This window comes from Rutilus rutilus (assembly GCF_951802725.1).
Source record: "Rutilus rutilus genome assembly, chromosome: 19".
Lineage (NCBI taxonomy): Eukaryota > Metazoa > Chordata > Actinopteri > Cypriniformes > Leuciscidae > Rutilus > Rutilus rutilus.
Window position 1 is genome coordinate 4,233,650 of NC_140232.1, and position 24,000 is coordinate 4,257,649.

The 24,000-nt window shown below is 36.7% G+C and overlaps 3 protein-coding genes across 6 annotated transcripts in view; 1 reads left to right on the plus strand and 2 right to left on the minus strand.

The window, feature by feature from the left end:
- Window positions 1-1,385, plus strand: part of fkbp15b (FKBP prolyl isomerase family member 15b) — a 37,237-nt gene extending 35,852 nt beyond the window's left edge. For both annotated transcript variants that reach the window (XM_084389845.1, XM_084389846.1), the window contains one exon: window positions 849-1,385. In XM_084389845.1, coding sequence (XP_084245971.1) covers window positions 849-929 — 81 coding nt within the window. In that variant the 3' untranslated portion in view covers window positions 930-1,385. The remainder of the gene's footprint in view (window positions 1-848) is intronic.
- Window positions 1,386-1,559: 174 nt separating this feature from the next.
- On the minus strand, window positions 1,560-14,530 carry stambpb (STAM binding protein b). 3 transcript variants are annotated; one of them, XM_084389847.1, is made up of 10 exons: window positions 14,301-14,530; window positions 12,895-13,123; window positions 11,136-11,211; window positions 10,948-11,043; window positions 8,750-9,092; window positions 7,377-7,501; window positions 6,346-6,483; window positions 5,739-5,851; window positions 4,464-4,563; window positions 1,560-4,374 (listed from the first exon to the last, which is right to left on the minus strand). In XM_084389847.1, exons 2-10 carry the CDS (start codon window positions 13,098-13,100, stop codon window positions 4,318-4,320), a joined length of 1,254 nt encoding a protein of 417 aa, XP_084245973.1. In that variant the 5' UTR covers window positions 13,101-13,123; window positions 14,301-14,530; the 3' UTR covers window positions 1,560-4,317. The 3 variants fall into 3 exon arrangements, 2 of the variants coding, with proteins under 2 accessions (XP_084245973.1, XP_084245974.1); XM_084389848.1 differs by lacking the exon at window positions 14,301-14,530 and adding an exon at window positions 13,258-13,296 and having other exon boundaries at window positions 3,127-4,374; XR_014625480.1 differs by having other exon boundaries at window positions 3,451-4,374; window positions 5,739-5,902; window positions 14,301-14,456.
- Window positions 14,531-16,150: 1,620 nt separating this feature from the next.
- On the minus strand, window positions 16,151-23,628 carry tgoln2 (trans-golgi network protein 2). The gene is made up of 4 exons (XM_084388799.1): window positions 23,478-23,628; window positions 20,497-21,545; window positions 20,320-20,403; window positions 16,151-17,834 (listed from the first exon to the last, which is right to left on the minus strand). Exons 1-4 carry the CDS (start codon window positions 23,524-23,526, stop codon window positions 17,832-17,834), a joined length of 1,185 nt encoding a protein of 394 aa, XP_084244925.1. The 5' UTR covers window positions 23,527-23,628; the 3' UTR covers window positions 16,151-17,831.
- Between the last annotated feature and the right edge of the window lie 372 nt (window positions 23,629-24,000).

The window sequence follows — 24,000 nt, forward strand, 5'->3', positions numbered from 1 at the left end:
TCACTCAATCACTCACACACTCAATCACTCACACACTCTCACTCATTCACTCATTCACTCAATCACTCACTCACTCACTCACTCACTCATTCACTCAATCACACACACACTCACACACACACACACACACACACTCACTCACATTCACACTCAATCACTCACACACTCTCACTCATTCACTCAATCACTCACTCACTCACTCACTCATTCACTCAATCACTCACACACTCACTCACACACACACTCTCACTCACATTCACACTCAATCACTCACTCACACACTCACACTCACTCACTCACTCACTCACTCAATCACTCACACTCACTCACACTCTCACTCACTCACACTCTCACTTATTCACTCAAACACTCACTCACACTCACACTCAATCACACTCACTCATTCACTCAATCACTCACACACACTCTCACTCACATTCACACTCACTCACTCACACTCACTCTCACTCAACCACTCACTCACACACTCCACACTCACCTGCAACATTTCAAATCCCTCAGTTCTCCATCTCTGAAAAGCCAAGCTGATGTTGATTCTTGTTTTATTACGAGCTCTGTCTCGTTCTCTTTTCTCCAGCAGACTCTCCTCTGTACACACACACACACACACACACACACACACACACTCTCTCAACTAACCTCTGCCACTCCTACACTAAAAGTTTTCTCTATTTACGGATACGACGAGACACGCAGACTCTGTGTGTTTAACCAATGATCGGTGTGGGGAGAATGAAAACAGTGGAGGTTATTAGTCAGCAAATGCACACATTCAAACAATGTTTGTTCAGTAACTAATGTGTGAACTGATTCTTGTCTGTGAACAGAGTTTAAAAGGACGACCCCCTCCCGCCCCTCTGTTCGGTGATGAAAGTGAGGATGATGATGACCTGGACTGGCTGGGCTGATGTGACCCCTCTGAAAACCAGTGTGTGAAGTCAGATGAGTTCCAGCAAAGAGGCCAAACGGACTCTGTGTGTGTGTGTGTGTGTGTGTGTGTGTGTGTGCGCCGGATCGCCGGGACTTTAATTTGTGGGTTTGGATGGTTCTAGAAGGATTTTGTGATCAAAGAACACAGAGTAACTTCTGTCCAAAACCCTAAAAAGCATTTCGAATGAAGATCTGAACTGATATGAACTGACTTACTGCACATACAGCAAAAAACAAATCATCTTTAAATCTACAAATACTGTAAATCATAATTGTTTTTTGTTTTTTTAATCTTAATTTATGATTATGTTTCCATCTTTAAAACAGAGCTTTCATGTTTATTTCTGATGACGTTAGCTTGCGGTCTCTGTTCTTAATATTTATACATTGTACTAACAGCAACCAATTAATAAAGAAAAGAGACTGTCACTGTTTCTTTAGCGTTCGACTGATTTGTTCATCAGTTCATACATTAAGCCATATCTAATAATAAACAATGTGACAGAAATTTGCCAGTCCATATACATTAATAATAGGTAAGTAGTGATACGAGTCCTCCGTATGTCTTCGTCAGTTACAGTAAAGAATGACAGTCCGTTGAATAATTAGATTAATGCACAATGTGTGCGTTGTTTTAATAACTAAACAGTCTGACTTCAGTTCTGCCTTTTATCACCTTCACCACAAATACATCTTCATAACGGGCCTCGTTCATAAAACACAAGCACAATGGCTTTTTGCTAATTCCTCACAATTCAATACAACAATTTACATCACAAAGATTTACACACAAAAAACTCCCAAGTAAATTTAAAGGTTTTGCCCCAACAATTACTTCCTTCATTTCCGGATATGAAACGGTAAAACTGTTTGCAAATAAAACAAACATGGATCTAAAAGTTAATCAAACCCTTAAAGGCCGTTCACACAGAATTTGTTTTTCATCCCACTGCACTACTTTTCCATTGTTTTTCTCTATAGACGTGAAGAGATGGCCGTGTTTGAGCACGTTTAAAAAACATGACGCTCAGGTTAAACGTAGCTGAACTTTGTGTTTGTAACGTCTCTAGACACATGCCAGAGGAAGAGGAATAAAAGGCAAGGTATAGTGTTTTTAAATGCAAAAATGTTAGTTGAGAATAGTGTCTTTTTCACAATCTTGCAGTACAATAAAACGCAGCGCCAGACTAAAAGTAGTTCGATGTTTCAAAGCACACCATGTAACTTCTAGAGGTTAAAAATCAAAACTGCATGCATTTTGTGGAAGAACGTTGTTTTGTGCTTCGGCTCCGTGTGACTACTGATGACTATTACCCTTCAACTCTGTTAGAGAGATACAGTACCAGTCAAAAGTTTGGAAACATTACTATTTGTAATGTTTTTGAAAGAAGTCTCTTATGCTCATCAAGCCTGCAGTAAAAAAACAAAACAAAAAACAGTAATATTATGAAATATTATTACAATTTAAAATAATGGTTCTCTTTTTTAATATACTTTAAAATGTAATTTATTTTTGTGATGCAAAGCTGAATTTTCATCAGCAAGTACTCCAGTCTTTGGTGTCTTATGATCCTTCAGAAATCATTCTAATATGATGATTTGATACTCAGTTATTATCAATGATGGAAACAGTTGTGCTGTTTAATATATTTTTTTGGAATACTTTTTTCAGGATTCATTGATGAGTAAAACGTTAACAGCATTTATTCATAAAAACAGCATTTATTCAAAATAAAAACATTTCTAACAATATAAATCGTTACCATCACCTTTTATCAATTTAACGCATCCTTGTTGAATTAAAGTACTAATTTCTTTAAAAAAAAAGTTATTGTTCCCAAACTTTTGAACGGTAGTGTATATTGTTACAAAAGATTTCTATTCTAAATAAATACAGTTCTTTTTAACTTTTTATTCATCAAATAATCCTGAAAAAAGTATCTCAGGCTATAAAAAAAATATTAAGCAGCACAACTGTTTCCAACATTGATCATAAATCAGCATATTATAATGATTTCTGAAGGATCATAAGACACCAAAGACTGGAGTACTTGCTGATGAAAATTCAGCTTTGCATCACAAAAATAAATTACATTTTAAAGTATATTAAAAAAGAGAACCATTATTTTAAATTGTAATAATATTTCATAATATTACTGTTTTTTGTTTGTTTTTACTGCAGGCTTGATGAGCATAAGAGACTTCTTTCAAAAACATTAAAAATAGTATTGTTTCCAAACTTTTGACTGGTACTGTACATGTGGAAATGTATCTGTACAAATAAAACACTTTACTTACTCGTTGAGTAATAGAAACGCCATTATCTCTTTTATAACATTTCGAATCCTTCAATTCTCTCCATCTCTGAAAAGCCAAGCTAATGTTGATTCTTGGCACGGGCGAGTGACGTATATACGAAATGTCCCTCAAAAACCATCCCGTCAGGTCTAAAATACACTTATCACAGTGAATCAGGTAAGACAAAAAAATAATAATTTTGCAAGAAGGATTGATGATGTATTGACATTTAAATGTTAATCTTGAACAAAAAGAAGTTACATGGTGTAGCTACATTTACACAAAAATGCATTCAGTGTGAATCACGCGTCTGATAGTTGCGCACACGTGTCTCACACATAAGCTGCATTTATAGGATGCCGTGTCACGTTAAAAGAAGTTCAACTTGCTGTACCTTGCACTTTTTAAATGCAAAAATGCATTCGGTGTCTTTTATGGCATCTTACACATGACAACAAGTTAAAACTAGTTTGACTTTACAAAACCTTTACAAACCTGTCTATAGTTTATATAATTTCATTCCACTGCCCTGCGTCTTGCATTTTGAAACGCTAGAACGCGATCTGTGTGAACGGCCCCTCAGAACCAATCAGAAGCAAGAACATCATCATCATCATCATATCATCATGGCTTACAGTAATTACTGCTGTCAAACAAAGTTATTTTAAGAAAATATTTCATAACAAAAACTGGTATTGCTGCATTCATGACAGGTGCGGCCGTGCAGGACTGACCCGTTCAGCTGTTCTCACAGTTTAAAAAACCCTTTGCTTTAATGTGGTTTCAGCAGATGAGTTATGTTAGTGTGTATGGATCAGAGCATAAATAACCACAAAACATTAGCTTACTGCCCGCTAGATCATTAGGACAACTCAAACTGAGAGTCCCGTGGAGGCGTTAGTGTTCCTGAGTTCCCAACGGATGTCATAAAAGTCGCTGCTTCGGTCAGTGCGCTCAAATTATCCCAAAAGTGCTTGTTATAGGCAAGTGTCTGTCTCTTCAAGAAATCCCACCACCACTGAAAGCTGTGAAAACATGAAAGCTTCACGGTCACGCTGTGTAAAGGGGTCATCGGAGGTCGAGCATCGAGACGGTGCCCTCTGTGATTATAATGTGGCTGCCACCCTGAGGGGAACAACATGCGCGTTAATGAAGGGATCATATGCTTGTGTCACGCCTGCGGATGGATTAAAGGTGAAGGTTGAAGTCACTACCGTAAAAAGAGGAGGTTCTTTGGGATGAGGATGAAAGCCTTTCTGGGTGCAGGTTGAGATCTCCTCCAGGCCGTAGTCTGTCAGTCTGAAGTAGCCGGTCCTGTGAACACCACAACATTAGGCTGAAGGACAATGCAGTTGCACTCTCTGACAGTAGATGGCGCTTATAAAACAGCGGTAAACAGCGCTGCACACCCGCGTCACGTAGACAGTATTTACATGTTTTCTTTAATTCACTGAGATGTTTATCTACCCAATAGAGGATGTGTGTGTGATGTCACCGTCAGCTGGTTACACACACTGAGTGGCAGAAACACAGAGCGGCAGCATTGGTTTTCAGTGTGAATGCCACGAAAAACACACAAAACACATCTAAAATGGGAAAGAGCTTTGAGATTGACTGTATAAATAGATTTGACAAGAAATCTGAGGTATATTTCTACAGACTGCCGAAAGCTACAGAACAGAGAAGCAATGGATCGCTGCGATTCACAGAAACAACTGGATCCAGGCAGAGAAAGGTGGATTTGCAGGTTTCATTTCATTTTGTGTCAATATGCTGAATTTAAGGGTAAAATCATACCCTATATATTGTATTGTTATATATTGTATTGACAGCTCATCAATTAAATATTTACCATTGTATATTCGGCATAATTGGATTTTAAATAAACTGACAAAAAACTAAAGTTTTAGTGCGGGACGATATGATGATGTATATAACATTGATATAAATGATCACCTGGATTTAGATCTGCCTATATTGTATTTATATAAAGCGTTCACAGGCAAATTTGCTTTATGTATTTCCCCGGTGTTGAAATCAGGCTCATATAAATGTCAGGAAACACAATTCCTGGCGGCATGTCAATATCCGTGGATCGCTGGATCTTTGATTAGTTGTAAGAAACACTATATCGCGCTTCAGTTTAAACTGATAATCGTTTGTTTTACTCGTGTTTTCGCAGTTTCCTCTATTAACTCCAGTCACTCAGCAGCTCTTCTGCCACTCAGTCCGGCTGAGGGAGTGTGTTCCCGCGGGAAAGTGACGTCAATGCAAAGCCTCTATAAAATAAAATCACATTTTTAAAATTCCAGTTTTCAAAGACCGTGGGAACCCTGGTTCATTAATAAACCCCAGTTATTGCTAAGAAAACCCTAATATGTTATATCTAATGCAGTGACATTCAGAGACTCTGAAGTGTGGTTCTGTGTCGGGCCACTTGAACTCACTGGTGCCGTCACTGCTTTGATCTCTGTCATTGCTGGACTTACTCGTTGAATTTGGGCGAGCAGACGATGGCGATGGACTCGGGCAGCATCATCTGGTACGAGCAGTGTGTGTGCAGATCAACGCTGGACAGGAACGCGGTCTGAGTCGGGTGTGTCTGTGGAGCAGACCTGATCTGTCACACATCTGATCTGAGAACTGTATGCCTCTGACATATGGGGAAATAATCATGGAAAGATGATTACTTGCTCTTTCAGCTCAACAATAGGGATTGGGGGAGTGAGGGAGTGAGGGGAGTGAGGGGAGTGAGGGAGTGAGGGAGTGAGGGGAGTGGGGGGGAGTGAGGGGAGTGGGGGGGAGTGAGGGAGTGAGTGAGATTCAAACTCAATTTATAACATTACATGCTATGGATGATATCAGTTTTATATATATATATATTTATTCTTTTTTTTTTATTCTTCATTTTGCAATTCACAGTTTTAGTGCAATATATTTCTTATTAGTGCAATATTTAAAAAACTTTTGTATTATGTTTAATATTTGTGTTGTATGTAACATTTTTACATGTTTGTGTTGTGTATAATCCGACACTGCATGTTTCTAATGAGATTACAGGTCATCTATGTATAAGTAGAGAAGGCAGAGACTGACGTGTATCCAGCCCAGGGTGATGAGGTTGTGCTGGTCCTGCACCAGAAACAGCTCCTCCTCATTCTCTGTGTCACAGTAATCTGGACCGCCACACTGCTTCGGCACGATCACGTGCGTCACTGTGAACGCGTTCATATTCTGCAACAGGCACACACACACACACACGCTCTTAATGCACTGTACTGGTAAAGCCTATCCAAGAATATATGCATGATATACCATACAGACAAAAGTATTGGGAAGAGAAACTCCACCCTAAAAATTTTATTCTCTCATCATTTATGAGCGAAAGTAAGTGAACGAAAGTGAGTTAGTGAGTGAGTGTGCGAGTGAGCGAGTGAGTGAGTGAGCGAGTGAGTGAGCGAAAGTGAGTGAGTGAGCGAGTCAGTGAGCGAAAGTGAGTGAGTGAGTGAGCGAGCGAGTGAGTGTGCGAGTGAGTGAGTGAGCAAGTAGTGAGCAAGTGAGCGAAAGTGAGTGAGTTAGTGAAAGTAAGTGAGTGAGTATGTGAGTGTGTAAGTGTGAAAATACAAATACAATTTGTAACTTAAAACAATAAACCATTGCTTCTGTCATGAGTTCACGCTTGAGGTATATGTCAGCATGTCATGAAGTCTGCTTCCACATCACTTCCTGCATTTAATAACACGCTTATGTCATGAATTGCAACATGCTGATGTTTATGTCAAGTGTTATTTTCCTAAACTGTTGCATCATGGATTACTGTCATGTTCGTTTTGTGTGGTTTTTGAAGTGCCAAATCTGGGGGTCTGGGACACTTGCATTAAATGGACTCACAGCGATGGATTATTTTTCAAAAAATCTCAGTTCCACAGAAGAAAGAAAGTCATATACATCTGGGACGGCATGATGAGGGAAAATGATGAAGTATACCTTTAACAGCCATAACAGCCAAAATTAGTTGATACCATCAAATTATCCGAAATAATCTGCAGCGTTCATAAATGTGAAAATAACACAGCCAAAATGTAGGTGACGTAAAAGTATGAAATCCGACAGAAGGACCTTCATACCAGTCTCCCACAGAGTATCCCACAGGTTTCCACTGCTCTTATGGTGTTGCTATTGGCTATTCGCAGAAATTTGCCACAGAGTTCAGCAGGAACAGCAATCTGCCGTAAACCATCAACCATCGTAGCTGAAACACAGAGAGAAACACTGTCACAACTAGGGACGCACCGATATGAACATTTTGGCCGATACGATAACCGATAAATCTTTACATTTGAAAGCAGATAACCGATATATTGCCCGATAAATATAAATCCAAATTTTTATATAATTTTTGAGAGCCTGATTACAAAAACAAAAGTCTCACCAGTAAAAGCCACGTCCCAAACACACAATTATAACATTCTCATGATAATTTTATGTAGCCAATATGACAGACAGACTTGCGCTGCACATGTTGCTCTGAACTGTATTTTCTTTTTTTTAAGTAATTCCAATCATATTTCAAGCAATTCAAAACCATCATGGTGAACAGTGCTCATTAGAAAGAAACAATCCATTATTTATCGGCTTCAATATATCGGCTAAATTTTCTTATCAGGCCGATACCGATAAAAGTGAACATATATCGGCCGATACCGATATGGTGGCCGATATATCGTCACAACAGAAACAGAGACTATAAACATAACTATAACATTATAAGTGAACATATATCGGTCGATACCAATATGGTGGCCTAAACATAACGATAACATTATAAATGAACATTTATCGTCCGATACCGATATGGTGGCTGACATATCGTCACAACAGAAACAGAAACTATAAACATAACTATAACATTATAAATTAACATTTATCGCCCGATACCGATATGATGGCCGATATGTCGTCACAACAGAAACAGAAACTATAAATATAACTATAACATTATAAAAGAATATATATCGGCCGATACCGATATGGTGGCCTAAACATAACGATAACATTATAAATGAACATTTATCGTCCGATACCGATATGGTGACCGATATATCGTCACAACAGAAACTATAAACATAAAGATAACATGATAAATGAACATTTATCGTCCGATACCGATATGGTGACCGATATATCGTCACAACAGAAACTATAAACATAAAGATAACATGATAAATGAACATTTATCGTCCGATACCGATACGGTGGCCGATATATCATCACAACAGAAACAGAGACTATAAACATAACTATAACATGATAAATGAACATATATCAGCCGATACCGATATGGTGGCCGATATATCATCACAACAGAAACAGAGACTATAAACATAACTATAACATGATAAATGAACATATATCAGCCGATACCGATATGGTGGCCGATATATCGTCACAACAGTATCAGGCTGCTTCATGTGTAGTGAGGTTTGAGAGCGAGTCGTACTGTTGCTGCTGAGATGACCCGGTTTAAGCGAGCGGTCGAAGGTCGGCGGGGCCGGCGGAGCGCTGTGATTGGCCAGCGGGCTCTGAGGGGGGGTGGGGGACTCTAGATAGGGCAGCGGTGGACCCTGGATCCCGGGGATGAGCAGCGAGTCCTCCTGCTGGGACGCTGGAGATCTGATCTGGTGCCCGTGATCTTGCCGCTCCTTCTGTCGGATCATGTCCTCGAACATGCTGAACTGCTCCTGCTCTCGCTGTCTCCTCTGCATGTCCAACACACGCTGCCTCTCCAGCTCCAGCTCTCGCTGACGGGACAACTCACGCTCCAGCACTTCTGCTTCCGCACGCTAGTGGACCACAACACAATTCATGAGGTTAAACACACGTGCATCGAGGGCTGGGTATCGCTTGAATTTTAACAATTGTTCTACATTTACACTTCTACATTGCACACATTTTGTAACATTTAAGTTCAAGAGTTTCTTTTAACACTTTTTTATCTTTATTTATGACAAAATTGAAAATGGACAGTCTTGTTGTGTATCTAGGGTTGGAATTATTGGATTGGAATTATTGGATTCCGATATCAATTCTGCTTATCGATTCCTAATTTCGATTCCAATAAGGTAAAAAAAAAAAAAAAAAAAAAACACGTATATATCATTCACATTTAGTCTTATTGCAAAACATTTAATTGTAGCTGAATATCATGAACAAAACTCAACAGGCTGAAGAACACTTACACAAGGAACGTTTGCCTGTGGTTTAAAAACACCATAGAAAAACAACTAGCCTTACTAATATACATGTAAAGCATTATTAAAGACAGGTAAACACTCTGAACAAAAGAATAAATTAGCAATTGCAACAAATAAATACAACTGAACAAAGATACGATTAAAATAAAGTGATTTCCAGGTATTCAGGTACAGAAACTGTAATCAAATGTAAAATAACTGCACTTTATAAATAAAATATACATTACAAATATAGTTAGGAAAGATATTCAGTCAAGAACAGCGAGTGAATTTTCTCTGTCTTTTGTTGTTTGATTAGTGTTATTATAGAGACGGCAGAAGGAATATTAGGCTGCTGTCACTTTAAGAGCTGCACGGATCCAATATAGTTACAAATGCCTTCAGCTCTGAAAACTGCGCCAGCTCGTCTCGCATTTGAATTGTTTAGTCATATTGAAATGCTCACAAAGGAATCGATGAGAGGAATCGAAATTTACATTTTATAACAAGTATCCGATTCCTGACCTCAAGTATTTGATTCCAGAATTGGAATCGGTTTTCGATTCCCAACCATACATGCATCTTTAACTTTGAGATTGATTGCACCAAAAACAACCATATTTCATTCGATAAATCAATAATACATACAGAAAATTACTGTTTTACTATTGTTTAAAAATAAGTCTATAATAGACGATTATTTGTATTTTTAATTTAAAATTAAAATATTACTGTAATAAATATATAATTATTTTATTTTGCATTATTTCGTAAAGCAGTGCTGCAAATAATACAAAGTGTCAAAAACAATATGCACTGGAAGTCAAAAGTCTGAAATAATTATGTTTTTTAAAGAAGTCTCTTCTGCTCACCAAAGCTGCATTTATTTGATTAAAAATACAACAAAGTTAACTGTAATATTGTGAAATATTATTGCAATTTAAAATAACTGTTTTCTATGTGAATATTTAGTAAACTATAATTTATTTCTGTGATCAAAGCTGAATTTTCAGCATCATCACTCCAGTCTTCAGTGTCACATGATCCTTCAGAAATCATTCTAATATGATGATTATTACTCAATAATTGAGCACCAGTAATAATGCATAATAATTAATAATGGTTCTTAATGTTTAATTATAACGATATAATCAATTTCACCTGTCACTGGTTTTAATGTATGTGTTGTGTATATCATATATTCATGCAGAATAATGGAAATTAAATAAATAAATGTCCGGATGCAGTGGGGAAGAAAATGTGTTAAACTCTCAGGTAAATAACGTGACAATGCACAAAAATAATAATGGCCCTAAAGTTCGATTCATTCTCTCCATGCAAAATATAATAACTGATTTCTTTCTTTTGGTTTTGGGGTGAAATATGACGTGTTCTTGACAGGTTTTTAAAAAAATCCCTTTTAGTCCATGATAATGTTGACCAGCGTCGGGACAATGTGCCTCACCTTTTTGCTGCTATACTCCGCATATTCTCTCTCATATCTTCTCAATAAATGTTTCTTCAGCAGCTCTGCTTGAGGGAAAGCCGTCTCCTTTAGCTTCTGTGTGAGGAGCAACAGCAAAACTAAGACCACTAACGAGATATGATGAGATTATTGATCAAAACAATCAATTTCCATCTAGACTTCGTTACCCTTAACGTCTCCTTCTTCTCAGCAATATTAGACAGCTTATATTCTGGATGCTTAGGAATCTTTTCAATGAAAAGTCTGCAGGGTTAAAAAGAACAGGAGTTAAACCTGTTGCAATTAAACTAAAACATTACCAATATTACTCACACTCCCATTCCAGTTAAAGGGACACTCCACCCAGAAGTGAAAATCCTGTCATCATTTACTCACACTCACATGACTTTCTTCTGTGGGGAACAGAAACTTTGGGAAGCAAACCACATCAGGCTCCACTGGCTTTCACTGTTACAGGGTTCGTACAGACACTGTAAAATCAAATTCCAGGACTTTCAACGACTTTTCAAGCACAATTTTTTTGTTTTTTTTCAAGGACTACAATCAGAGATCTCATTTATCAAACAATATCTTTATTATCTTTAAAATTCTAAAAAAGGTAAATAGATCAATAAAAATTAAAGCTGCAAGCAGCATTTATCAGGGTTCAAGCATTTATGGCCTTTAAGCACATAAGCATTTAAGACATTAAGTTTTATTTAGCAAGCATTTAACCACTGAAATAATAGATGGAAAAGTCCATTTAAAGCCAATACAGGCAATTTACCATAGGAAATATATGGTTTTCAAAGCTTTTTTTACAGTTATAGCGCCACCTATGGTCCGATCTCCATGAAATTTTGCATGATTGTTTACTATGTTATGACACATATGCCCACCAATTTCTGTGAAGTTCTGAGTTTTCATTTAGGATTTATAGGCTTTTTAGTGTATTTTGCCACGCCCATTTTCCATTTTCACACCAATGACCCTGTTACAGCCACCCAAATGCAAAAGTTCAACATTTTTTCGATCATTATTGATCTAGAGAGTCCAGAGAATTGTCCTAGACTCGTTTGGTTCAGATCGGGCGAAAAAACAGGGACTAGTTCGCAAAAGTAGGTTTTGGACAAAATTCGACTCAGCAGAACATTTTTCCTGCCTAAATCGAAATTGAAAATTTTGTCCGCCTTGAGCCAGGGATCACAGTGGTGCCACACTTGAGTCTAGGACAAATGGTCTAAGAGTTATGAGCGATTTTGTACTTTTGGTTGCTGTAGCGCCACCTATGGGCCAATCGGGGTCATACTCTGATAGGTTCACCCCAAATTGAGGCCTACCATCTGGCCAGGTTTCACGTCTCTAGGCCTTACGGTTTGGCCTGCACGATCAGTTTTACAAATCCTTACAATTACAATAGGGTTTCAGCATTTCATGCTTGAACCCCTAATAAACTATTAAAACAAAATGGTACAAATAAAGTGCAGCACATGCAATGACTGGTTACTTTAACTATTGAAAAGATAATATGACAAAGATATCGCTTTCCTTATTCAAACTGATTTTTTCTCCCATGAATATATGATTGACTTAAAGAATAAAAACTGTATCATATACTTGGATATTTATATGAGCAATATCACGCTCATAGCCATGCAAAACGCCTCTATATCTATAAAATGAAAAATAAATTTCCCATAAATTGAATTTCAATAATTCAAGCACTTTTCAAGTATTTCTTCATAAAAAATGGCTGTTTTCAAGGGTTTTCCAGGACTTCAATTTCAAAAAGCCATATACTTCAAGTACTTTAAACACCTTGTTCGAACCCTGTTGTAAGGACAAAAAAACAACAACAAAAACACGGAGACATTGATGACAGAACTTTCATTTGCGGGTGGAGTATCCCTTTAAAACAGCGTATGGTTCAGAAGTCTTCTTTCTCACGTGATGTATTTGTTGTAGAGGACGTAGGCGTGCTCTGTGTTGCCCTCCTCGCCGTACACGTGTGCCATGCGGATCATCTCCATGCCCGAGCGGAAGTATCTGCGCACCGGCACTGCTTCGTTCATGTCCACCGAGCTGCCCTTCTTCGTCAGGGCCCTCACTCGCTCCTCTGGGGTCAAACTCACGTCAGCGTGGTCCAACATCATGTCCCCAATCTACGCCTTCAACCCTGTGAGGAAACATCACAGACAAAACACCATTTCTGAATGAAATATATATTTCACCCCAGCCATATAAACACCTATTCAGCATCTTAAAGTGACAGTTCACTCAAAACTGGAAATTCGGTCATCGTTTACTCACCCTCATGTTGTTCCAAACCTGTATGAGTGTCTTTTCTTCTGTTGAACACAAATAAAGATATATGAAGAATGTTGGTAGTCAAAACAGTTGACGGTAGCCATTGACTTCCATAGTAGGAAAACTGTCCAACTGTCTAGTTACTGACATTCTTCAAAATATCTTCTTTTGTGTTCGGCAGAAGAAAGAAACTCATACAGGTTTTGAACAACATGAGGGTGAGTAAATGATGACAGAATTTTCATTTTTAGGTGAACTATGCCTTTAATGAATGACGGATGCATATACATATAGAAGTCTTAAAGGTACAGTAGCAAAACAACGAGAAGGAGTACAGTCGTGTAAATTAGTGCAAGAAACATTTACTAGCATAAAGGCCCGTTCACACCAAGAACGATAACTATAAAGATAACTATATTAGCGTTCACCAGCAGACAATATATCGTACTGTTTATTCTAAGCGCGTGCCTGTCTGTCTCTTTAAAATGCTCGAGCTCGTTACAGCAGGATGGATTCTGATTGGCTGTCAATGTTTTTATCGTTCATCAGCCAGATAAAATCGTTCTGAAAGTGATTTCAAGTTAACGATATCGTTCCTCTGTGCTTTTATCGTTATAGCTGTGTGTGAACTCTGCTATTCTTTAATATTGAGAACGATTTTTATAACTATATCTTATTATCTTTATCGTTATCGTCCTTAGTGTGAACGGGCCTTTATACGTTGATCAATAAAAACCCAGGTGTTAAAATATATGTACATTCTTACACTAGTTTGTATAATAAACTGCTGTGTGAGTAGTGTAATATTTACTGTGCTGCTGACAGAATGGATCAAATAAAGATGTGAAATACAGTGTAACATCTCTAAACAGGTGATATTTCCCATGCAAACACTCACATTACATAGTTTTGCGTCATATAAAAACTACCCAACAGCTAGAAACGCTTTCATTCTATATGTGGATTGTTATGGTATGTGCAATGTTTATGAATATATATGCAGCTAGCTGGCTAATGTTGGAATATAACGCTTTAAAAAGCCTTACCCTGGTAATAATGGCAGTCAGATCACATTCACACTAGCCCGTCCATTGACTTTAGCTGTATTTCATTAGGATAAAAGAGCGTTAAAGTAGTTTCTGTGGCTCTGTGTCCATCCTTGATCTCAAACACTCCCTCACTTCCTCTTCCTGTGTGTGTGTAAAGCTGATCTCAGATCAGTGTTGTCTGTCTCCCTCCACAGGCGTGGGAAGGTGTTCATGCTCACTGACTGATCGATCACAGTCAGGGTGTGTCTGTTAATATGTGACTGACTGATAAACTGTGTACTTACTGCCATTAAACCAGGAAGCATTCGTATAGAAATCATTTGATATTGCAATTATTATTATTATTAGTAGTGTTGTTGTTATACTGGTGAAAATTTTGATGATTATGGCTTACAGCTTATAAAAAGCCCAAATTCAAAATCTCAGAAAATTAGAATATTACATGAAATCAATTATCAAAAAAGGACTTTAAATACAGAAATGCCGGCCCTCTGAAAAGTATAATCATGCATGTATATAGTTATATATAGCCTACTAAATATATTAGTTTCATCTTTTAATTTGAATTACTGAAATACACGAACTTTTGCACGATATTCTAATTTTTCAAGTTTCACTTGTAATAATAATAATAATAATGTTACAAATAATGTTGTATTAAATGAAAAATAATATAAAATAGAAGCATTTTGATAGTGATATTTTGATATTTGTTATAGCATAAACATTTTGTCTAAATTACTTTTGATATTTCTTATTTAAATATTTTTTAGTTTCATTAATATTAAATACTAAATAAACTATTGTATTTAAAAAATATATTTTGACACTTTAGTTGATAATAATTGAATAACAGATAATAGACAAACCCTAGTAAAAGAGATTCATCTGAAAGGTAAAATGTTATTCTATGACTTATATACGGGCATATGAATATTTACTTAATTAATTGCCCACATTTTAATTGAAGATACGTCATAAATAGCAACACTATGAATGCAAATTTAATGATTACACTCAACTAAATTTTAGGTTTTAATTAAAGATGTATGAAATGTATATCTTATTCATGGAAGTACAGAATAATAACCCAATTAATTATTACAGTAAATATTAAAATAATAACACTAGTGACAGCATGCCTTCTGTGCCGATTCTGGTCGACCATCTTACCCCAATGGTCTAACTTTATCTTTTTACTTCAAAATAAAAACTATAACTTTTACTCCACAAATCCAAAATATTGATCTGTCCACAAATCCTTCATTAACAAATATGCCTTGCTATTCAACATAATTCAGAGTCATAGATCACTATTTTCTTAGGGACACAAAATTAGATAAATTAACCTCAAAAACCTGTTTCGAATGACTAAATCTCACTAATGTTGATATTCAGATAAAAAAAAAAAAAAAAAAAATGTGTAGCCATTCTGAGTAAATTATGACAGAACTTACATTTTTGGGTGAACTGTCCCTTTTAATGCAACAAAAATCATTCATGTAGTCCCAACACAAATAAATGAAGTAAACTTCAGTTTCACATGTATTTAAGTGGATTGAACACAGTGAAATTAAGTCAGGATAAAATGTAGCCTATTGAAATTGAGTTGGTTTAGCTCATTTTAAATAAGTAATTTGAACAAGCAGTGATTTTTTTTTTCAGTGTCCTTTTGAATTATTTTAGTACTTTAACTTAAACTCAGAAAATATGGAAAAACTAGCTGAAATATAAAGTTTTTTTTTTTCAGTAAATGTTTATTTTATTTCAACCAATAAATTTTTTTTTCAAGTTTCAGTTTTTGTTAACAATAATAACCCCATATTCAGGTGACAAAGACGAGTCAGAGGGAAAAAAAAAACTTTATTCAATTTTCTTTTCAGTGTAGAAAGAACATCACTCGTGAAAAGGTTGCAATAGTGGTAAAAGACAGACCACAGTAAACAGGTATAAGGTAAACCCCGTCACATTCGTTACCCACATAATAATTCAAAATAGCTCCTTCATTTTAAGAAAAGTGGTTGTGCAAAGCCACTGGTTAAACGTCAAATCACAGGCTCCACAGAGAACACAGCGGGCATCACAGTAGGCACAGCGAGAGTGCGCTAGCGGACAACATGGCACCCCATAAAATATCCATTTTCCGCATCCCATTTAAAATATCCGCATCTGTCCTTTTGTTACTCATTTCTGGGCATCCTCTGGATTTGGCACAAGAATCTCATCCATGAATCCAGCACGGGTTATTATACACCGAAAAACATCTTTAAATGAAGAACAATAATTCACTACGAATGTGGTTTCCTCGTCAGCTGAACGGTGGGTTTACTCCAGAACAGGACGGCTTGCTTGAACAGCGTTTTGATGAATGAAAAGTGCAACTTGTCAGAATCAGGGCTGAAGTATTTTAAAGGGTCGTTCTGAGACTTTTTGGACATTATAAAGGGCTTTTTTTTCTTTAAAACATAAATTAGTGTACCTTTTTTTTTTTGCTAAAGAAAATGTAATGTTTAACAGAAAATATAAAAACACTTCTCTCTGACACATAAACATAAAATATATATATATATATATATATATTTGTGCTGGGCAACGATTAATCGCTATTAATCGCATCCAAATTAAAAGTTTGTTTTCACATAATATATGTGTGTGTGTAGTGTGTATTATTTCGTATATATAAATACTAACATATGCATTAAAAAATATTTGCATGTATATACTGTATATATACATCATTTATATTATATATAAAATAAATATTTTATATATAAATAAAAAAAATTTCTTAAATATATACATGCATGTGTGTGTATTCATATATACAAAATAATTATGCACAGTACACACACATATATTATGTAAACACAAGCTTTTATTTTGCACCCGGCACTAATATTTGTGTGTGAATCTGAACTGAAAATATCCTTATTGTTGATCATCATTCTTAGTGTGCAGAATATCTGTAACGCAGGAGCATGTCAAAAGCTCACTCCTGCACTCATCTACACCGACAGAAAGTGCAATCCACACGCCCTACACATGTGTGATCAGCTTCAAGAACTCGTACAGAACCATTCTGATTCAAAAATCATTCCCAGTTTCCCATTAAACATCAACAACCAACACACTCTCAAAAATATACACGCAGTTTCCTTCTGTATGACACAACTCGTCCAGCAATAACGTGAGAAAAGAGAAAACAAACAAGGAAACTCCACCAAAAAGGCTTGATCATTAAATAGAAAGAGGCCACAGATTGAACCAACATAGACAGTACCGGTATTATGAATTTGATTGATGTATTTGTAACACTAAATGAATGAAGATCATGACCCCAGTTATCATAGATCTATGTTTCCAACATACCTGACATGCTATGAGCGTCACTTTTAGATGAGTTAGTGAGGATCTGCTGTACAGCGCTCGTGAGTGTTAATATACGCCGCATTATTAATAATTCAAGTTTCAAGATCACAGTTCAAATATTTCCATTCATCCCCTGCTCACTCATCTGACTGGACTTTCTCACTGCAAAACAGAATAAAAAAAAGACACAATTAAATTTTTCAATGGAAGAAAATGTACAATTTACAATGAATAACATATAACGTGCAACAAATGTTTACTTTTTTCGACCGCTTTATTTGATTAACTCTGATCAGTTACATGAGCAAAATCAGGCTGTTGTTTTTATGATTTCATCTGAACCATATAATATGTTGCAGTTGTTAATTTGGTAACATTATGCGTTTTATATACGTGCCATAGCCGAGTTAAACATGCATTCGGGTTAAACGACAAACAACAAGAGCATCCATGATAAAGGTAAGGAAAAATTATTTTAAAATCTAGTTTACAACACATTAAAATGATTAAAAAAAAAAGATATTTAAAATTATAAAAAAAAAAATAATAAAAAAAGTTCTCAAAAAATGTCATGTTGTGTAACCAAGAAGTGACGTTTTTCTCAAACACCTTGATGCGAAAGTTTCTAAACATATTTTTCAAAATAAAACATTATTTTTTACAAATATTATTACGTTTTGGGAAATCACACCACAACATTTTTATAGAAACTTCCACCATGAAATACATTTTTAAAAAAGGTAATTGCTACTTTTTATCATCTCGCAATTCTTCTTTTTTTTCAGAATTTGAAAAAAAGTCAGAGCTGTGAGTTTATATCTCAGAATTGCGAGTCAAAATTGCGAGATATAAACTTGCAATTATAAAAAGACAAAATTTTTAATTACATACATACATTAATTATTACATTAGTAATTATATACATACAGTACATGATAATTCATGCTGGGAACATGCTAATTCCTGCTAACAAAGTGATAAATGTGGCAAAACATGTTACGCCGGTTTCACACCGCAAGTGTCAGCGGCGCGTGAGCAGCGCAGATTTTTTTTCGGCGTCCATGTTATTCAATGAGTGCATTCACACCGCACGCAGAAGCGGCGCGGCAGCGCGTAGCAGGAGCAGAGCAGGAACAGCAGTGCAGCGATAGTTTCGGCGCCCAGTCTATTTTTAACGCGCCGCTTACGCTGAATTAAAGTGACAATGCATTGATCATGGGCAAAATACACCGCAGTGTTATCCAAAAAGTGCATTGATGATATCTATTGTGTTTTACACAGTCAATCAAATGATCAACAGCAATTTAAAAATAAAATAAGTGTCCAAAAACAAACTTGTTGCCCGAACAATAAAAACAAAGATGAACCAAAAGTTATATAATTAAATTATTAATAAAATAAGCTTCTTGACAAGTCTTTTCTCTTAAATGTATTTGAAAACGAAATAAAGCAATGCCAACTTATCAATTATAGAGTAGGCTACTCTGTCTACACAACCCGCGGTTCAGCCGCGCGTGACAAACGCTGCCAGTGTGAAAGCAAAACGCGCGTCTCCTGCTCCTGCTCACAATACGCACTGCTCCTGTGCTGCTTATGCTCTGCTAACGCGTGCAGTGTGAAACCGGCGTAAGCAATATGCTAATTAATGCTAGCAACATGTAAATTCCTGCTAAAACAACATGCTAAATCATGCTAGCAAAGTGTTAATTCATGCGATCTAGCTAGCTAGCTGGCTTTTAAAACTACTAAACTAAAACTTAAACTATTTCAAACTGAAAACCTTCAAGCTTTTAAAGTTTCTTCAAAAGGGATACTCCACTTTTTTTTGGAAATAGGCTCATTTTACAACTCCCCCAGAGTTAAACAGTTGAGTTTTACCGTTTTCGAATCCATTCAGCCGATCTCCGGGTCTGGCGGTACCACTTTTAGCATAGCTTAGCATAGATCATTGAATCGGACAAGACTATTAGCATCTCTCTCAAAAAAATGACCAAAGAGTTTCGATATTTTTCCTATTTAAAACTTGACTCTTCTGTTGTTACATCGTGTACTAAGACTGACGGAAAATGAAAAGTTGTGATTTTCTAGGCTGATATGGCTAGGAACTAGGAACGCCTGAAAATAGGTCTGATAGATTAAATAAACTTAGTCCCGGTCACGTTGGAAGTTACAGAGTATGGGACTATTTTCAGGCGCTGCGTCATATCATTACGCCTGCTGGACTCATGGTACGGCAGCAAAGTTTCTTGATTATTACGCAGGAATGAGAGTATAGTTCCTAGCCATGTCAGCCTAGAAAATCGCAACTTTTCATTTTCCGTCAGTCTTAGTACACGATGTAACTACAGAAGAGTCAAGTTTTAAATAGGAAAAATATCGAAACTCTTTGGTCATTTTTTTGAGAGAGATGCTAACGGTCTTGTCCGATTCAATGATCTATGCTAAGCTATGCTAAAAGTGGTACCGCCAGACCCGGAGATCGGCTGAATGGATTCGAAAACGGTAAAACTCAACGGTTTAACTCTGGGGGAGCTGTAAAATGAGCCTATTTCCAAAAAAAGTGGAGTATCCCTTTAAAAGTTTGCCTACAAAATAAATTAACATTAACAGAAGCGTTAACTCTCTGCGTGCGCGCATCGCTACTCACATGCTGGTCGAGTTTTTGGTAATCCGATGTTTTGGGTCTCCGTGAGCCTCTTGCCCTCCGACCCTCGACGACAAAAGCAATGATCTATAAGGAGAGGGTGTGAAAGGAATAACAGTCACTTCACTGGGTTATTAAAAAGCAGCAGTAAAAGCTCTGTCCGATGAGAGGCGCACTAACCTTGCGCTTGTTGTGGCTGGCGATATAAAGCACCGCCACCAGAATGATGGCCGACACCAGATAGGCGAAGAAGTGGCTGCTCTCTGCGCTCTCCTTGAACTCGTCATCCTCATTGGCTTTTCTGTCCTTTACCAGGTTCTCTGTTTTGTGGTCAGGTTTACCCTGGTCATCTGAAGGAATATCACCTGTATCGTCTCCTTCACCATCATCTTCCTCAGGATCATCATCATTTTGTACCTCTTGGCTGTCCGTAGGAGCCTCGGTCTGGTTCTCCTCATCATCTTCAGGACCTTCAGAGTCGGCTTTCTCACCAACATTCTGCTCATCTTTGGTTTGACCCTCTTCAACACTTGGTTCAGTTTTATCTTTACCCGTTTCTTTTTCACCTGCTTTACTGAGTTCAGGTGTGTTTGGCTCCTCTTTTTTAGCGTCGTTTAGATCATGTTCTCCTTTATCTTCAGCAGGTTTAGAGGCTGCTGGTTCACCATTTCCAGGAGTCTCCTTTTTTGTGTCTGTCTTTGATTTATCTTCACCAGGTTCACCAGGTTCACCAAGTTCACCAGGTTCACCAGGTTCACCAAGTTCACCAGGTTCACCAGGTTCACCAAGTTCATCATCTTCAGGGTTGTTTTGTTCACCAGCTTTATTCTGGACAGGTGTGGACGGCATCTTTACTTCACTTCCGACTTCATTACTGCCTTTTCCATCAGACGTTTCCAGAGGTTTCTTTTCAAGTTCAGCTGTTTTCTGCCCTTTCTCTTCTGAACCCTCTTCAGGCGTTTTAGGGTCGGTTGCCCCATTATCTGGTTCATTCTTGTCAGGTAAGGTCTGATCTTCTCTATTTCCATCTGCATTCCCTGGTTCAGCTTTGACCGGTTGAGCATTCGGAGGTGTTTTAGGTGCTGGATATTTACTGTCGTCAGGATTATCTTTATTTTCAGAGATATTATTTGATGTTTGTGGAAGGTTATTGCCATTTGCTGCGTCCAGTGGAGTAGGTTTCTTCTCTGTGCCTGGTGGTTCATTGTTTGGCACTGGATTGGTGCAAACTGAAAAATACCACAAGAGAGAGAGAATCACAATAAAAATCTTGTGCTAGCACACCGCTCAAGCCTATAGCATCATCAGTGGATATACCCACTGAGGGAATATGTTATGGGTGAATGGTGAGTTTCTCAGACTTGTAGAATAAAGCCAATTAAATCACTGAAGCCGTTTCTGGAGTTAAAACACAGAACTAAGACACTTCATGTTGCTTTTTCTTTTAATTTGCCACCCGTCTGTCATTTCTAACTGATTTACTGAGAGATACATGATGACTTCCCAGCTAAAATATATTATATACACTACCAGTCAAAAGTTTTGGATCGGTAAGATAACGTTCTTAAAAGAAGTCTCTTCTGCTCGCCAAGGCTGCATTTATTTGATAAAAACAAAACAAAAAACAGTAATATTGTTAAATATTATGACCATTTAAAATAACTGTTTTCTATGTGGATATATTGTAAAATGTAATTTATTCCTGTGATCAAAGCTGAATTTTCAGCATCATTACTCCAGTCTTCAGTGTCACATGATCCTTCAGAAATCACTCTAATATGATGAGTTGATGCTCAAGAAACATTTATGATTATTATCAGTGTTGAAAACAGTTATTTACATTTTAATTTTCAGGATTCTTTGATGAATAGAAAGTTCAAAAGAACAGCATTTATCTGAAATGGAAAGCTTTTGTAACATTAAACACTAGCGTTCAAAAGTTTGGGGTCAGTAAGAATTTTTATTTTATTTTTTGGGGGAAAGAAATAAAATAAATCAATACTTTTATTCATCAAAGATGAATTAAATTGATCAAAAAGTGACAGTAAAGACATTTATAATGTTAGAAAAGATTCTATTTCAAATAAATGCTGTTCTTTTGAACTTTCTATTCATCAAAGAATCCTGAAAATACAAATTTAAATAACCATAATAATCATAAATGTTTCTTGAGCATCAAATCATCATATTAGAATGATTTCTGAAGGATCTTGTGACACTGAAGACTGGAGTAATGATGCTGAAAATTCAACTTTGATCACAGGAATAAATTACATCTTAAAATATATTAAAATAGAAAACAGTTATTTAAAATTATCATAATATTTAACAATATGACGTTTTTTTTTTTTTTTTTTAATCAAATAAATGCAGCCTTGCTGAGCAGGAGAGACTTCTTTTAAAAACATTAAAATCTTACCGATCCAAAACGTTTGACTGGTAGTGTGTGTATTGATAGGCCTGTATTGTTTTGTTTATTCTGAGCGCGTGCTCGTCTGTCTTTAAAATGCGCGAGCTCGTTACAGCAGGACGGATTCTGATTGGCTGTCAATGTTTTTATCGTTCATCAGATAAAATCGTTCTGAAAGTGATTCCAACGATATCGTTTCTCTAGATCGTTATAGCTGTGTGTGAACTCTGCTATTCTTTAATATTGAGATCAGTTTTTAGATCTATATCTTTATAGCTATCTTAAGCCTAAATGACATTAAGCTGGTTGGCTGGTTTAAGGGGATTTTTGAGACTGGGAGACCAGCTTAGACCAGCTTAAACCAGCTAAGACCAGCTAGGACCAGCAAAGCAGGTTTTGGTGTTTTTTCGGCAATATTAAACACGTCCTAAGTTCGCAAAGTGTAAACAATGGCCTCAAACAGGAAGTCAAGCAGTCCTTGTTTACACAATTTCCACTAACAGGAATGTGGTTTAACCAGTGACACTCTTGACCACCTTTCCAACAAAACCTGCTGTCAGGATTTGCAAACGTGGAAAGAAATTCGTATTCTAGATGACTAATAATTAGCTAAAATGCAAAGTAAACGCACAGATTTCTGGATACAGTGAAGTGATTCACAAGTAAACACGTCACGAGCTAACACGTAAACACGTCAATCTCACAAACACCATCTGACTAACAGTATAAGTAGAGGAACACACTAACTTACCCCGAGACACGCAGAGGACAACTAAACACAGGGTTGTTAAGCGCAGCATGGCTTCATTCAGCGATACTGTAATTCAGTGGCACGAGACTGAACGATGACAGTAAGTGAAAGCCAACGCACTTCCGGTTCAATAAGAGCGACTTCCGTGTTTACACACTGTGCGCGTGGTGAGAAATATGCGGACTGGACTTCCGGGACGGATCAAGGATCCTATTGTCATAGTGTAATTATATATTTTTGTTGCCATATTGTTTGTACATGACATATTGTTCAATAAAATAAAATAAAACATAAAAAAAAGTTGTTCAGAATAGAGTTGAGATTGAGAATGGCTTTTAAAATGCGATTTAATTCAACGCTGCAGGTTTGTATAGATGCAGTTTTTACATTTTTCATATTTAATTGTTTACATGTTTGATTTCTAAACACGTATACCTTGGTTTAAAAAAAAAGAAAAAAAAATCTTTATTTACTAGGAAACTCTAATTGACTCTATATACTGGGGAGACCGGGGCTAGTTGTC